General features: G+C 39.9%; 1 protein-coding gene across 1 annotated transcript in view; it reads right to left on the minus strand.

Moving 5' to 3' along the window:
• The window catches only part of CAMK4 (calcium/calmodulin dependent protein kinase IV), a 188,080-nt gene that overhangs the window by 54,009 nt on the left and 115,620 nt on the right, over positions 1–18,451 (minus strand). Inside the window, exon 5 of the mRNA XM_075740054.1 lies at positions 16,778–16,850. Within this exon, the coding sequence (XP_075596169.1) occupies positions 16,778–16,850 (73 nt within the window). The remainder of the gene's footprint in view (positions 1–16,777; positions 16,851–18,451) is intronic.

Below are 18,451 nucleotides of genomic sequence, written 5' to 3' on the forward strand. Positions count from 1 at the left end.
AAAAGAGATCTTTTCAGTCCTGTGACCAAGGGAAAGACTACAACACAAGATGCACCTTCAATCTACGTCTGAATGCTCATCTGGTGCTCAAACTGAAGACACTTCAACGAAGCATGCTTGCAGGAAAAGAGAACTCTTATTTATGAGAAATGTGGAGCTGCTAAGTTTCCAGTTTGTGAGTTTGTTCAATTATTTATCCTTCCAGACAGTCACATGTGGAACCTATTCTACAGTGTTGTATCTGTACAGAAAACCATGCTGAATTTTTTGTTAGCAACAGTCCTCTTTAATACATCTTAGTACATCATAATGAAGTTTTAGATTAAATCTTGATTTTTAAATGAAAGACCTAATTTTAACGCTTTAAAACTGTGAGAATTTTTTATTGTATGTCTTTCAAAGGTCTTTATAGCAACATAAAAACAGTTATCAATGTGTCATATAGAAAGATACAAGAACATCAGTGAAGTAGGCACAGTCAGATGCATGGAAAAGGACCAACTTGCAGCCCTGATAGTTTATGGTATCTACCTCTACAGTCGCTAAGTCTTGCACACTAAAATAAAATCCAGAATTACCATATTTTATTATCATGAAGTATGGTAATACTCTATAGATGGGAAACCACAATGGCACAACATCGTAATTTTAAAACCCAAGCAATAAGAGATGTGTATGTCTACTTCCTAACTGACAGCATACTGAATTTCTGCTATTGCTGCTTATCAGGTGGGCTTAGCTGAGCAGGGTATTTGGAAAAGCACACTCCAATAATGAAACATCCTGTTTGTTTATATTCCAGTTGCTGCCTATCATTACCATTATACAAAAACATGTGTCAAAAAATCCACAAAAATCCCCACGTTTAGCACTGTTCACCAAACACTCAAATTTCTCAATATCCAGAAATTGAAATACCATTGGTTGTGTAGTACATTCAGGCACCGTGTAATAATTCTGGAAGGCCTACACTCCTGAAAAATCCCCTGCCCAACCACTACCTGAATCAAGGAAACACTCTGGTTCTTACATATATGCTTTCTCGTTATTTCTAGTTCATGAAGTAACATGCATCATCACGCACTCAAATCTACTGGAGTGGTAAGTGTGAAGTGATACTGGCTCCTGAGAACACCGGCTTCATTATTCACCTGTGCTAGAGTTTGGATCCTCAGACACAGGAATCTAGGAAAATCTCAACTGAAGAGAAGGAGTGTGTGCAATTTAAAGCCAAGACACTCCCTGGCTTTGTTGATAGTCACTGAGAAACATTAAAATAGGACGTAGAAGAGTTTGGAAAGCAACTTGCATGTGCCAGCAAACTAGTACGAGAACATCATGTAAAACCAGTCACACAAAGACATAAAAAGAATCAGGAAAGAATAAATGAAAAAGGAGAAAACTAGACTCATTACAAGTTCTAAAATACCCACAGTTGCTGGCATATCAGGGGATAAGTAAGGAATCTTGTTTCACTCATGCTGTCAGGGCCACAAACATGGAGCCACTGATAAATTATTACACAGTTTGTTTAAGAGTGATCAATGTCAGTCCATCTTAGCTCATGCTGCCGACTTGGCAGGTCGGGATTCTCCCCTGAAGATGGCAGAAACTGTCTTAGCATTTCTTGAAACCACAAGTATGGAGATTTGGGCAAGTTTCCATGTTACATAATGAAAACATATAATTTTGTAAATAGCCAGTTTGCTGAGAACCTGTTATCTAGTCAGTCCAGTGTACTATGAAATTGGAGACTAAAAAGTCCACAAGGCCATAGTAGTACTATTGAGCAATCTTTTTGCAAATGCTTTTCATCTCACAGCTTCACCTGCAATTTACTTCAATGTATTTTTCTCCTTGCTATGATTACTGAGGCAGGAACAGGAAGGCACAGGGAAACAAGCCTGCCCTCACTTAGGTCTGCAGGCATAGCAGGTTTGGGAGACAGCATAACACAGCGTAACACAGCCCTGTGGATGCGTCCAGCTGAAGAAAGGGGACTCCTTAGGCTTGAGTAAATCTGTTCAGGGATAAAGCAGTGACTTCTGCAAAGGTGCTGCTGCTCTGCACCAATTCCTTGGGGAAGCAATTTGCTGCCTGGGAGCACACTGCAGGGATCAGGGCTGCTCCTGTCCTCTGGCTGGTGCCTGTGCTGGGGCCGGGGGTTGCTTCTTGTGCACAGATGTATTCAGGTCCTTCTCACTACACTGAGTTCTATAAGAGTCATTAAGCCTCTACATGTCTTCTTAAACCTTAGAAAAGTTGTACGGCATTGTCCTGGTTTCAGCTGAGAGGGTTGATTTTTCTTCGTAGTAGCTAGTGTGGGGATATGTTTTGGATTTGTGCTGGAGACAGCACTGATAATATAGAGATGTTTTTGTTCTATGGACCTGTTGTTGAGCAGTGTTTACGCGGGGCCAAGGCCTTTTCTGCTCCTCGCACTGCCCTGCCAGCGGGATGGCTGGGGGTGCACAAGGAGTTGGGAGGGGACAAAGACAGTACAGGTGACCCAAACGAGCCAAAGGGGGTATTCCATACCATGTGACATCATGCTCAGCATAAAAGGGGGCTAGCCGGGGAGGGGCGGCAGCAGCTTCAGGACGCGTGGCTCGGGGACAGTCCGGTTTCGGGGCAGGTCTGAGCGTGCGGTCTGAGTTGTACGGTCCTCGGGTGAGAAACTGCATTCTGTATCACCAGTTTCATATACTCTGTTAAGTACTGTTTTGTTTTGTTTTGTCTTGTCTTCCCCTCTCCCTTTGCAATCCTAGTAAACTGTCCTTATACCAACCCACCAGGTCTTGTCTTTTTCCTTCCCATTCTCCTCCCCATCCCACTGGGGGGGGGGGGGGGGGAAGTGAACAAGCGGCTGCGTGGTGCTCAGCTGCCGGCTGGGGTAAAACCACGACAGGCATAAATGTAACATTTAATTAGACACCTTTCAGGACTTAGAAAAGTAAGCGATGTAATATCTGTCCACACAGCTATCACTTTATCAAGGTTGGATGGTTTGCGTGAAGAGCAGTAGTTACTGGTGACACTGCTGCAATGCTAGTTAGAGTTTCTCCTCTATCTATTCATGCATAGTTGAGTGGTTTTCTACTTTGATATTTCCCCTAGGGTAATTTCTGAGGCAAGGCCTCCTTAGTCTCCAGTGGATCTGCCATGAAGCCTCCTTGCCACTTTCTGCAGCATTCGATTCCTATCTTTTTACTGTGTCTACACAAGTAGGTGAGACTCTCAGGATGCTTTAGGAGCTTCTCCAGCTCAGAAGCCTTCAGACCCCTGTCAGGCTCCTGTAGTGACATGTACATTTTGAGGATACAGGCTGTACACTATTTATGTTCCATTGGGACAGATGCTTGGATGCCATATACCTGCATGATGGTTTGCACAATACATGCAATAAAAATAATAATTAAAAAAGGAATATTAGTAGGCTAAAGTCTGAGATAAAGGCAGTCATTTTCCTTTACTTGTGCTTTATTAATTGCTAACAGTGTGCTCAGAAATGTACAGAAGAGAAATGGGTGGCTCTCTGAAGCCAAGACTCAGATTCATACCCAATGCCCTGTGTAGGCACAGAGCCTGTTTTCTATGACAGGTCAATGCTTGTCTCAGAGAACTTCCATTCCTGATGGAAACCCACTGAAGGCGATGGCCAGGCTATTGCCAAACAATGCCCCAAAAATTGGTTAATCAGGCAGATGGATCCAGTCTTTGGACTGGGTCAGCACCTTCCTCACACAGTACTTTCAACAACCAGTGTTATAAATGAAGGTACAGGCAAATCGCCCATCTGCCTGAGATGAATTGGGAACAGGTCGAATTCTTGAGTTCTTAATCAAAGAAGACAACAACTTCCTTGTAAATGTCAGTCTCTTGAAATAAGTATCAACTGCAGGCACTGGCTCAAAACTAGTAGCATTTGGCACTTTGTGCTGTGTTGTAAGTTAAAACAAGTGCTAATTAATGACTTTCATTGCTATTTCCAAATATTTTTCAAAATTAATACTGTAGCTACTTGTTTCTAAAATGAGAGAAGGACACCTTACTTACATGAAAGCATAATTTAAGATGATAACAGCTTAGCAAATATGACCCTGACTTTTTGCTGCACTGGACATTAACTGTAATACAGTAGATCTGCAGCATGATCATTAGTGCTTGTTCCATTTCCTCTATTAGAGATAATAGCAAATACAATACCCTCATTTCCTTATTGCTGATGGCAGCATTGCCAGACTCTTTTGACTGCAAATCTTCTTTTCTTTGTGTGCTGCAAAAAGAGCTTTGCACTTATCTTAAAACAAGTCTCCAAAAATGCTTTTGATAAAATAATTCTGAATCAAGGTACTGATAAATCAGGCTTGATTTATCAGTGTGATAATAAACCCCATTTTATTTCCCTTCCAACAATTTGAATGTATCTTTAACAAGAAAAATTGTTTTAAAATCTGTTTACACAAACAAGAAAAATGAATGTAAGCTAGCAAAGTGATGAAACTACTAATTTTAAATGCCTTCAACCTCTAAACAGATTATCCTATGTATGAAACCATTTGTTACTTAACATTGCTTCAGAAATAGCACATTTAGGACACAAATGCATTCCTCTCCCAGGCAGTGGCTGCACTTCAATAGGTTTCTTACATAACTTGACAGTTTACCTACTTGCTTATTTGTTCTTGACAGCAATGTGCTAGAAAGATGTCCCTAGGACACTCATGAAACCCTTGTTAAAATGTTGTCACCAAATGGAAGACAAGGCTGAGACAATTTCCTGGCTTCCAGGGAGTCATCTTTGTACATGATGTTTTAAGTCACCCCTCTTTAAGAGGATTCACCTTCAAGCCTCACAAAAAAATTCTGAAGAAATACACACTTTGTGCCTGGAATACATCAAATGACAATTATTTTTTTAATTTAAAAAAATGCAAAAAAACCAACCAGCAATGCCTCAGGAGGAATACTGTTACTTCTCCCTACAAGTCATTAAGTTGTATGCCATATCCATGGCAATACTTACAGTTCAGATTCAAGGGAAGAATGTATATAATTCTCCTGCAAAACACAGCTTGATCTCAATCCAGCAATTGGTCCTGCCTGCCTTCACTGACTGCAGTTATGAGAAGGTATATGCTAACAATGTCATGCCTCTGTCTGACACACACTGACTTGATATATAGGGTTTATTATGCATGAGACACATCTTTTATGGAGGTCTTTTAGAAATATTGTTAGAACCTCTTTATTCTGCAGTCTACTACAATCACTATTAAAGTGGGTGTTTATGCTTTTTCAGGAGGTGACAAACAAGATCATATCAGAGAGTATATACTTCTCATTATGGTAGACTATCTCCATATTTTTTCTTGTGCTGTGATTTGCCTACAGAGATATAAATAGTAAAAATATGATTATATAAGTTCATAAGTTCTCTTCCCTTACTGTAACTTCAAGTGCACTGTAAAATCATTTGCAGTAAGCTACCTCTACAACAGGACTCCATTTAGTCACTGCATTGTACATTCCTTCAGGACAAGATGTCACAGGGAATTCAGTATCCAAACTTTGTTAAATCAGATAGTACAACCAGTAAATCTGCTGTGACATTCCTTATATTGATTTGCATAACAAAGAAATGTTGCTCTGAGACTTTTTGAAAGTCACTTCACTTACATATCCATCTTCAGGCCAGACATTTCTTTACAACTCATGACATACAACTGTTGTATACATAGTTAGTAATCATTACGACTACTGTCACGTTGAGCATTCATCTACGTATATATAATTTTGTCACATCCACAAAACTAGCTTAATAGCAGTAGATAAAACTATCAATTAAGGAGGCTTACGTATCAGAATGTATTCTTCAGGACATGTGTTTGATCAATCACATACAAGCTAAAGATGACTTGTGTACTAGGTAAGGTGCTTTGAAGCTGAGAAAGATGCAATACAATATAAAGCAATTCTGTTACGCTACTTTTTTAACTGAGATACGTTGGAAACGTATCTTATGTTGATATGTGTGGATGCAGGGGAGAGATGAAATTTGGCACGTTGCATGTGACACAGAAAGAGGCAGGCAGCCTGTGTGAGAAACTTCTTTTGGGTACAGCCTTGATGGGAAGCACAGGCAGACACGTGGGCTGCAAAACTGGCCAGTGGGGCTGATGTGGAACCTGCCTGCTCTCCTTCCCTTCTGCCTCCAACAGCTTTTAGAATAATCAGGACTTCACAAAATAACATGCCTGATACCTATTTTCACTTTGCCTAGAGAATATAACTATGCAACTATGCAGTCGTGTCCTTGAGTATAGGGAAACCACTTGAGTGAAGTGAAGGTTATTATAATTTCCTAGGTCAGGGAGATGTACAACGTTTTAAGCTCTATACTAATTTTTATTTTCTGAAAACAAAATATCTTTCAATTAGGAAAAAAAAAATATTGAAGAACAGAACAATTTCAATGCTTTAATAGATGACAGAGTCCAATTTATAATTAGAGCTTTACATCTATTTTAGTAAATTTATTTGAATAAAAAGCAGATGTTCTCAGTGTAATTTTCAAATTTCTCTTAGATTTATGTATGGCATGCTTGTATATCATGTACATATGCAAATCTCTTATCCACTTAAACATAATTTCAGACATTTAACTGGAAATGGGTAAAAGCAAATATCTGATTTCTGCACAAAGCTACAAAACTTCATATGCACAGTTTGTGCAAGGCCTACTGCCACAACCCATGCAGATATCCTTAACATGGAATTTTTTACATTAGCAATTTGTTATCAAAGACAGTATTTTACAAAACCCCAGTTTTTTGAGTATGCTGCTGGGAGTGATCATAGCTGAAGATATTAGCTACAGGGAGTAATGGAACATAATGAATGCGTGCACAGACACTACTGCAGTTAATGTTCGGGCAGTAGATCTTAAAGTCTTGAGCTAAATAGCTTCAAATTATTTGGTATCTAACCTAACTCTTACAATTAAATATTCAGCACTTTCCTGTATTTCTGTGTCAACGACTGAATATTAAGAAGGGGACTTTTTTTCCCTGTAAATAAAGCACAAAGTACCAGTAAAAGATTTCAAGAAAAGAAGGGGACTTGGAAAATGTTGGATGGCTTGTTACTTCAGGCCACATTTCTGAAATGACCAGAATGTTTAACTGGGACTAAAGATCTTGCTAAATTTCTTTACAGGGATGGTTCTACTTCCTCAGTTCATATTGGCCAGTTCAGTAGTGTGGGAATACTCCAGAGGTGGTTTTTTTAATTCTGTGGTCAATGTCACTTTCACTATTGAGTAAAATGAAGGGCATCTAGCTAACAGCAACAAACTCTACATATGTTCAGTCATGTCAGTCTCTTAGCATGCATTAATATTTTCTACAAATGGAGATTTCTTAACATTAACAAATTAGCTTTTTAAAAAAGGGGGTTGGGAAACACAGCAGAACTTGAATATACAGTAATTTTAATTTTGTTAGTTTGCTACAGTTATCTTTAACATAAACTCATTTGACCATAAAAATCCTGAAATACAACAAGTGCCAAAAGGCGCCCTATAGCTATGGAAATTTTTAAATTTAAAGTTCCATTAAACTCACTGACCCGCTGGGTCCTATGTAGTTGCATTAGCCTTATGACAAGCTCATGAGAATGACCTCATAATAATAAAAATACAGAAAGTTACACAGAAAACTCCTCACCCTTGCAGATTCCCAAAATAAGACTGCAGAAGGCCAATGGACTACCCCTCAGAAGACATTTCTGAATAAACATGACAGGACCTATTACAGATTGCTGGACCCGGCTGCTCCACTTTCTACTCAAGTTACATCCCCATCAGAAAATGGAAAACAGCTCAAGTTCAAATGCACATGGATGTTAACACAGCACTTGTGAATTCCCAAGGTTAAAAGCCACCATGTTCTTCACCACATCACTACTGAATACTGTAAAGCAAGCATAAGTCCTAACCTTTCAATGCCATTTCAAAAAAGCCTTTCCCCTGGTGTTTATTTTGAACAGGACACAACAGGAGCCGACAGTGTTATGAAATTGCTATTGCTTCTTGGAGGAAAAGCATACATCAGTGTCAACACTCCACCTGTTGCAAGCCATCCCTGCAAGCCAGGCTGGATCCGTGGTGGGTCACATAGAGCAGTACATTTTCCTCTTTATTCTTCTCAACAAGCCAAGGGTTGTTTGGCTCGTTGGGTTTATTTGGGTTTGTTTTGGTTTTTTCTTAGTCTTTGAGGTGACAGGACACCAAAGGAGGACAGCTCCACTTAGAAAAGATTCTTCTCCTTTTCATGTGGTCCAGTGAAGTTCAAACATTTTTCTCTCCCAGTCCTCTTCCTGAGAATAAGAGGATTATCTGAAATACCAATAGCTAACACTAAAAGCTGCTATGAAGAAGCCCAGAAACATGTACAGTTTTGTACCTGTTCTTCTGCTCTTCCTTTATGGACCAGTTTTAGGTGACTAGATGGACAGCTAGGGAGCACACTGAACAAAGTCTGGTGACAGAAGGACATTGGAGAGCAAAGACTGCTGCTGGATAAAGTTATGTTAGTAGGAGTTTTCCCGTCAGAGTTGGTGAATCTAGAGCAAAGTAGCTGGCAAAGATGACGTTACAAAAAACTGGTCAGGAGACAGGGTGTCCGTTACAGCCCCAGTCAAGATCTCACCTGACAATAAGGCACTCCATAATCACACCTGTGTCCTCCACCTGCAGCTCATTTGACATTACTGAAGTGCAGAACCATCCAACACATTATTTGACAAAGTGTAAAACAAATAAAACCCAACAACAAATATATAGGGAGAAGTCTGGCAGGCAAAATAATATGTCCACACTGTCAACTTTCCAGGATATTACAGCTCATAATCTTCTAAGGAAAAGGTATATTAAGGAATTTGTGTTCGTGTTTCATCCTTTGAAAAAGGGCACCAAACACCCCAAGATCTGCTACGCTACAAAAATCAGAATGAACAGGATAGCTCTTGAGCACCTTGGGCCATGGCACTAACTGCTCTGAACTACTCCCAGCTCAGGGAAACAGGTATTGACACCACATCTCCCTGAAGTTCAAGTTCAGTTTCTGTGGGCAATCCTTACCTCCCAGGCAAGCTTAAAGCTAAGAGTGCTACACACCACCTCAGTGACAGGCGAAAGCTGAAGAATTGGAACAAAGAAAGAAAACTGATTCAGCATTTAGATTTTCTATTTTGTGTTTTTCCCTGCATGAATTACCACAAAAGTAATACAGAATTTCTCCTGCATATTGATAACCACTCTTTTACTACAAAAGAAAACAAAATACATGCATTCTCATTATGTATTTCCCCAATCACTTTGCAAATGGTGCTTTTAACTGCAGATAGCTGCTGTGCCTCTCCTGAACTCAGTGTTCACATGCCTCTTCTTCCAAAATGTTGCCATGCAAATTTCCCAAAATTAAGAGTGCAAAAGTGCAAGTGTTAAATCTGAAAACCAAAAATTTCTGTGCTTTTCTTCCTGTTCCTGTTGGCGGGTTAGAAGGACAATGGCAAAAGAACCTTGCTGTCAGGGAATACAATACAACATCATAATCCTGCACACAGAACTGCAGTCATAACAGCAAATTCCTTCTTGTCTTACAGTGTCAAGCATTAGTCCTTTTACTAACAACTGCATATGCAATGAAAGCCCTAAATCTAGCCTAAATCTGAAATTACTGAAATATCACTTTTGAGCAAACATTCTGAAAATTTGACAGAAATTTACATTTCTCCTTTGTGGATGTGGCTAAGCGTTTTTCCTCCCCTACTGGAAAAGCAGAGATTGCTGTGTTTGGTATCTTTATATCAGAACAACTGCTGTTGCCTAACCATACCCTGAACAACACTTATGCCAGGAACAGACTCAGAAAAACAGTCTCTGTTGCCGGAGAGAAAACAGAACACTCAGAATTCATCAGGGAATGGGGAGAGATCTGTAGGTGTTGATGTCTCCTCTATTAAAATGGAAATATTTTGCAGCATCTTTTAAAGAGAGGAAGTCAGTGTTCTTCAATACCTACAATCATGCATAAGATTCCTCCTCTTACATAAAGTATTCCCAAATTTTGTTACTATTTTACACAGGTCTTTATACTGTGTTGTAATACCTAGGCATCCCTCCCATTCCCTTTTGTGGAATTCAACTTAATTTTCTACCTAATTGAGCCCCAGGTTTCTTCCCCACTTACAGAATCATAGAATGGTTTGGGTTGGAAGGGACCTTAAAGGTCATCTAGTTCCAACCCCCCTGCTGTGGGCAGGGACACCCTCCACTAGACCACATTGCCCAAAGCCCCGTCCAACCTGGCCTTGAACACTTCCAGGGATGGGGCATCCACAACCTCTCTGGGCAACCTGTGCCAGTGCCTCACCACCCTCACAGTAAAGAATTTCTTTCTCACATCTGATCTAAATCGACCCTCCTTCAGCTTAAACTCATTACCCCTTGTCCTGTCACTACACTCCCTGATAAACAGTCCCTCTCCAGCTTTCCTGTAGGCCCCTTCGGGTACTGGAAGGCCGCAATTAGATCTCCCCAGAGCCTTCTCTTCTCCAGGCTGAACAACCCCAACTCTCTCAGCCTGTCCTGATCAGCTTCGTGGCCCTCCTCTGGACTCACTCCAACAGCTCCATGTCTCTCCTGTACTGGGGGCCCCCAGAGCCGGATGCAGTACTCCAGGCGGGGTCTCACCAGAGCGGAGTAGAGGGGCAGGATCACCTCCCTCGACCTGCTGGTCACACTTCTTTTGATGCAGCGCAGGACACGGTTGGCTTTCTGGGCTGCAAGTGCACATTGCTCATGTTGAGCTTCTCATCAATCAATACGCCCAAGTCCTTCTCCTCGGGGCTTCTTTCAATCCATTCTCTGCCCAGCCTATAGTCGTGCTTGGGATTGCGCTGACCCATGTGCAGGACCTTGCACTTGGCCTTGTTGAACTTCATGCAGTTCGCAGGGGCCCACCTCTCCAGCCTGTAAAGGTCCCTCTGGATGGCATCCCTTCCCTCCAGTGTGTCGACCACACCACACGGCTTGGTGTCGTCGGCAAACTTGCTGAGGGTGCACTCCATCCCACTGTCCATGTCGCCAACAAAGATGTTGAACAGTGCTGGTCCCAGTACCGACCCCTGAGGAACGCCACTCGTCACTGATCTTCACTTAGATGTCAAGCCATTGACCATAACTCTTTGAGTGTGACCATCCAGCCAATTCCGTATCCACCAAGTGGTCCATCCATCAAGTCCATGTCTCTCCAATTTACAGACAAGGATGTCATGCGGGACAGTGTCAAATGCCTTGCACAAGTCCAGGCAGATGATGTCAGTTCTCTTCCCTTGTCTACCAACGATGTAACCCCATTGTAGGGGCCACCAGATTTGTTGGGCACGATTTGCCCTTAGTGAAGCCATGGTGGCTGTCACCAATCAACTTCTTATTTTCCATATGCCTGAGCATAGTCTCCAGTCTGCTCCATAATCTTGCCAGGCACGGAGGTGAGACTGACCAGCCTGTAGTTCCCTGGGTCTTCCTTTTTTCCTCTTCTTAAAAATGGGGGTTATGTTTCCACTCTTCCAGTCGGTGGGAACTTCGCCGGACTGCCTGGCCACTTCATCTGCCAGTTCCCTCAAGACCCGTGGATGCATCTCATCAGGTCTCATGGACTTGTGCACCTTCAGGTTCCTTGGATATTCTTGAACCTGATCTTCTCCTGCAGTGGGTGGTTCTTCATTCAACCAGTATCTGCCTTTGCCTTCTGCGACCTGGGCAGTGCGGCTCAAGCACTTGCCAGTGAAGACTGAGGCAAAGAAGTCGTTGAGTACCTCAGCCTTCTCCATATCCTGGGTAACCAGGTCACCCGTTTCATTCTGGAGGGGACCCACATTTTCCCTTGTCCTCCTTTTATCACTGACATACCTATAGAAGCTTTTCCTGTTGTCCTTAACATCCCTGGTCAGACTAATTTTTGGCTTTCCTAACCTGATCCCTGGTTGCTCGGATGATTTCTCTGTATTCCTCAATGCACTTACTCTTCTTAACAGTGTGCCTTTTGAGGCCTGGCGAAGTATATATTGATATTATAACACATTTGCCTTGTTCAGAATTTCAGAATTCTGTGACATTTATAACTTGGTTAAGCTCACCTTGTAGCTCATGACTAAAACTCAAATCCATTGGTGGCCTGTATCTCCAGCAAGCACTCAGTGAATGATTGTATAGAAAAAAAAGAAATTTTTCTTAATCTTTACCTAATAACATCCACTTTTCTTTGCATTCTAAAACTCCCCAATATTTTAATCCATTTTCTTGAGTCTCAGCCAGCCTTTAAAAGTCTGGTTAGCTCATTTGGTCTAAGCCCTAATTGTTAGACACACCGGTGCCTCAGGTTCTGTAAAATATACTTGCAAGCTGCACATTTACGGTAGGTTCTTACCCACTATAATAGAGCTCGTTATCTGACAGATCAAAGTTCACTGAAATGAATAGAACCCTTTAATCTAGATTTTCCCTCTCAAACCTGTAAGTGGCTAAGTGCCCTTCGTCTTTGTAATCACAGCTGATAATTCAGCATGCTCCCTGTGAATTTAAGCTGACAAGGAACTGAATAGAAGTGCAGGCATACAATGAAGCTTGAAGTGGCAGAAAATTGAAATAAAAAATAGAAATTACAATGAAGGGGGTCCTACATACAGCTTCAGGAAAATGTTCCTATCTAGACAAGATAATGGCCAGTCAGAAGAAAACAACCTATTATAAAATGGGATAGGAAATTAACTTAGAGACTGCTGGATGAGTTCAAAACTACATCTGGAAGGTATGCTAGTAACTACTCTAATTACAAAAAGTAAATTGTTAAAAATAATTTCAAACTTAAATATAATGATAAGAGTAATTTAACACTCAAGCAGAAGCCTATTACTTTGACACTAATGCAGAGCAGGCAAGAAGGAACACAGTTTATTTTTAGTGACACATACAAGATTTTGAAAGTACATATTAAAAAAAAAAATATCAGTGGCATTTTCTTAAGTTTGAACAGCTAAAAAGTAGACTTCTTTTACAGAAAAAATATGAAAGTGTCTTTTTCTGTTTTTTTTCTTTTTCAAGGATGATTTGAACTCCATAACATCAGTAACACATTCTGCAAGTCAGGTAGTGAAGATCTGGCCACAAGACATCTGTGTGCAGAAATTATTACACAAAATAGAAAAACTGCAACCAGAATAAGTGTTCAAGAAAGCCACAGTGTATACAACTGATCCTCTGAGAAGGCGAGAAAGTACAATAATGTGCCAAGAGAGACTGATCTCAAACAAATCCTCTCTCAGGAATGAAATTCACTCTTCTCTGAGATGTTGGGTAGCAACAAAACCTCCCTATCTGTTCAAAATAGCGCAGCAAAGGAGCTAAAAAGATGAACACGGGTTTGCCCTAGTTTCATATAAGCCTTTTATCTTATGAATGAAGCCATCTCCCAAGTTGGAGAACAATGGAAGAATAACAGAAAAGGCAAAGGTGCAGAAGAGGAAAAAAAAAAAGGTAATTTGTTCCCACTAAGAGCACATACAGTCCTGGACAGGGAACACCAGGTCAGAGGTAACCAGGAGAACGAAAAATCATGGAAACGGGCAAAATGGATGCAGTGGTCTTCAAACAATGGATGCAGTGGTCTTCAAAACAATACTGGTTTTGTTATTTTCTCTGTTCTTGGGAGGACAGACTTCTGATATGTTTACGCTGGTTTGTGATCTGGAAGATCAAGATTCATTTTCTGTGTGCTGCTCTGACTGCTCGCTTAATAGTCGGTAAGCCAGTTAAAGCTAGGCTTTCAGGTACTCAGATATTACAAGAAACAGATACACCTAAAAGATTTATAGGAAATTTTTTTTAAGAGTATTAGTCCATTTGGTTTAACAATTTCCAAAGGAATTGAACAAAAATGCTTAGGCACTTTTAAAATCCCACTTTACAATTTGATTGAATTTTTCTGAAGTGTCTCAAAAAACCTTTGTTAAATGAAGACATAATACCTCCTCGTGCAATGATCCACTGAGAGAACAGATCCATTACTGCAGTGTTGTAATAGCCCTTAACAACGGATTTATAAAACAAGTAGATAGACTAGTTGAAGAGAGTTCATCAAAGCAAAGGCTGAGTGATTCTCTTGAGAAAAGCAATTTCTAAAAATTGCAGAGGTCAAAATGACTACCTGGTGCCAGGAGGGTATTAGTTGGCATGGTCTATTGTGGGGATTGTATAATTACTTGGTTTTAAGAATGATCTATGGATGTATTTCCTTTTATTCTGGAAAGATTACTCTTCTGCAGCAGTATTTTCCAGTTTCTAATAGTAACCCCTGTTCTGCTCACAAACGCTATTCTGTCAAGCTACAGCCCCAATCTACCACACCATTTCAGTTGGGCTGCAAAGATCCCAACTTGGGAACTGCAACTTCCACAGTTTTCCCAACTCTGGCACGGATGCTCAGTGTTAGCTGTAAGAGTGAAAGTCAATACAACCCATCATAGCTAGGAATCTAGGACAAGGATCTGTAAAAATTGAAACTATTGCATGCTCATATAAAAGTCAGCTTTTTAGCTTTTGTACATCTCCATTCCATTAACTTCAGCCAAGATATTACAATTCATAGAAGCTGAAGATCTTCCTGCCTTTTAAAATAAAGTGCTGAAACTTGTGCAACATCTTTCAGCAAAAAGTAATCAGCATTTTTGCAAAAGAATGATAAATAATGTAGAATCATCTTAACTGGGGCACTTCCAAAATAATAATCTGACCCAATTTTAATAAGTTTATACAAATGCATTATGCTGTGCACTAAACTTAAATATATAATTAAGATTACTTTGTATGAGAGTGACTCAGTAACCATCAGATTATTCAGAAAGAAGCATGAAGTGAACATGATGGTCTTACGGTGCATCTGGTTACTGCAGTAAACACCAGTTCTCACATCTTATTTATTGTGAACAGGCTTACAAATAATACCAAACCATGATTTATAGGAGTTTTTCACAATGAGGTATTTTATTACCATCCCAGATATATACGCCCAAGTCAGGCTGTTCCTTCTGAATAATTGCATTGCTGCTGTAACCACATTAACTTTTCCTCACCTCTAGGTACCTTCCACAGAGGTCACTTATCACCATGAATCCTGTCCTGAGGACAGCTCTTTCAATACTGCATCTCCATGGATGATCTGTGCAGATCCTGCCTCACCACTACCATCCTTCAAAAGAGTCCTTGAGGCTGACCTCCCTTTTGCATGTGTTTTGTTTGAAAAGTCTGACAATCCAGAAATACACCCAAAGTCAGTCTTGTCCCATCTGCACTATTTCACACACCTTGTGTCTGCTCCAAGATCTTTACAGACTTTCTAATACCTGACTGTTTCACCTCAAACATCTGCTGCAGACAACCACACAGTGACAATGGATAAAATCCAGAATATCTCCTGCTGAGTCTGAAGTCAGACTAGCAGGCACAGCAGAAGGCAAAATCTTTAGCAACCATCTCTCCTTAGGCCTCACTAACATCTTCCTTTCACACAGCAAAATAGCCTCTATACTACTATTTGTCTGAAATCCTCTGAGTGTCCCAACTGGACTGGTTTTTCTTGTCCAACATGTCCCATCAATCTGCACTGGAAGTGATCAGTGCTAACATATAGACTAGACATTTGAACAAATTACTTTCTTAGAGTACTTTCCCACTATTTGATTGCTGGTCTGGTGAACATCTAGTGTGAAATCAGACGGGAGAACTACAAGTGACAGAGAAATATGGATCATGTACAGAAATACTGTATGTAACCAATAGAAACCTTCATCATCTTGTTTCAAAAATCTCTAAACCTTTCTCTAAGCAATAGAATGTGAAATAGCTGTACGAAAATTCAAATGTTTGAAAAAACACACAAAATATAGAGGAAGAAGGTATATCAGAAACTGCATAATCTACTGAGACCAAACTAGATTCCGATCTCTCTCAATATTACTGTCATTCTGTGAATGTACAATTTGAAGAGCAGTGAGAACTGATTTTTGGTTAGACATGTTGTAACCTGCCCTATCCACTTTCACAATAGCACACACTTTCTTGTGGTGGGCCTTGTTTGTATAAATCCTCCTGCATAGTCTCAGAAAGTGTGATGGGTCCCCTTCAGGCAACAACTGGAAAAGAAGCGTAACTATTTTCATGGTGATACTCTGCAGAAATCTCTGACTCAAATTCTTGTAACTCTTTACACCAGCTAACAAGTTTAGTTAATCTATTATCCCTTTAAGTTGAGGGGAAAAGTAATGTGCTCTCTTTTGTTTAAGGTTCTAAATAAACTACTGAGACATGCTCTGCAAAAAATGAATGAGAGACTACACAAGTGCTGGTGATTTCAAATTACTTTTAAGGCTAAAATGATCAGTGCTGAACTCCACAGGTTTTTGAGATTGGACAGAGCATGCACTCCACTCTAACAGATGACTTAGAGCATTAAATGTAATGCTGACTGCCATCCAAAATCACTTCTTGCCCTTCAAAGTGCCACTACATTAAAAAAAATCAATAGAAAATTAATTACAAGAGGGAACTTGTGTGGAGTGTGTCCAGTGAACACTGCTTCTTTTATAGATAAATATTTATAGAGCCATTACAGGTGAAAGATTAGGTGCTGAGCATTTAAGGCTAGATAATACTCACAGCTACTGCCTCCAGGATTTGTTTAACAGCATCAGCAGCATCTCTTTCACTGTAGTAACCCTTTTCCACAATCCTACAGAAAAAGAAACAAGATAAATTGTGGTCAGGATTATGTGTTAAGGTAAATAAACCATGCAGACAAAAGCTTCTTTTCAAAAATGAGCAAGAAAACAATCAAATTTAAATATGCCCGGGACACTGGAGTGCCCCCTAAAGAACAGAAAACAACCCTTTTGCAACTTAGGTTACCTTTGATTCCCCGATAAATGAAAAACTGGAGATAAAATATTAACTCCATAAGAAGCTTGTAATGCATACATATTCAGTTGAAAGGTTTTGGAATTTTCTAAAATTCAGAGAATCTGATTTACTCTCACACAAAACTAGGTATTTTTTAGGTACTGCTTTTTCACTTTTATATTTAACTTAAGCATGCATGCACACTTTCTTTGCTTCTTTGTTTGTTTAACAAATGCAGTGTGTGATGCATAAACAGAACTGAGTTATTCAAGAGAATGGGTTGGTGTCAAAACTTACTAGCTTCAAATTATCACTCAAGTATAATAAGCTGAACAATTGCACTTTTTTCCCCCACAAGTACGAAATTGAGGGCTTTGTAGTCAAAGAACCACAGTTTTATTAAAACTAAAAGTATTTTTTTTTGTAGTTCTTGAGGTAAATAGCCAGTACGCTACATTTATTTTGTACAGAAGACACATGATATCTTGGCTTGATTTTGTAAATGCATCTGCAGGTTATAGTAAGTTCAGCAATATTTATGAGCTCTGAAGATTCTGAAAACCTGGTTTTCTTTCTCCCTTTGCTTTTATATCAGTTCAGTCTTACAAAAATAAACAAAATCCGACTTTCTTCTTTAATAATGTTTTCTCCCTGGAACCTTACCATAATAAAAACATTAAGAAAGGTAATACTTTTCTGTGTTAAGGTAACGTTCTGAAGTGTTGCATTTCAACATGTTGTGTGCTATGCTGCACAGAAAGGGCAGCAAGGGTTAATGCAGTTTTCTGGATTGGCATCCCAAAGCCCAGTTGTGCTATTGCAACTCTTTTACAAGAACACTGGCAGTGGCACAGGGTCTGGGGGCTGATTCAGGATTTGCACTGCATGTTCTCCAAGAACTGCCATTACAGAATGAAACATTATATAAATGCACAGTTCAGTTAAACAAAGTCAGCTGAAGATGCAGATTTGCACAATGACATATAGGAAGTTAATAAAAGAAGGATCTATCACTAGCACTTTCTAATGCTCCAATTAAGAAACCCAACAGTCTTTTTACCATTATATTTAGCTAAATACAGTATTTGTGAACTACAGTAATTCTCCCTCAGGTTACTACTTAAAGGTTAGGTCTTTGACCTGAAGTTTTGATTTTTTACCATATTCATTTTTCAAAGCCCAAGAAAACATGATGAAAACAACAAATGTTGTCTAGAAACAGAACCTGTGGTGTCTATTATACACTTTATAAAATGATCTCCTGCAAGCACACAACCTAGTTTTACAAAACAATGCCATAAAAGCCCCATGAAGCAGGAGAACAAGAAGCCTATAATGTCTGAAGTCAAAAGTCACTGGAAAGACTGTCTGCCTCAGCGTCCAGAAACAGATTCTGCTTGTGGCAAGAAAGGTATCCTCCTTCCTCCCCTCTTC

Source organism: Balearica regulorum, chromosome Z (assembly GCF_011004875.1).
Source record: "Balearica regulorum gibbericeps isolate bBalReg1 chromosome Z, bBalReg1.pri, whole genome shotgun sequence".
NCBI lineage: Eukaryota > Metazoa > Chordata > Aves > Gruiformes > Gruidae > Balearica > Balearica regulorum.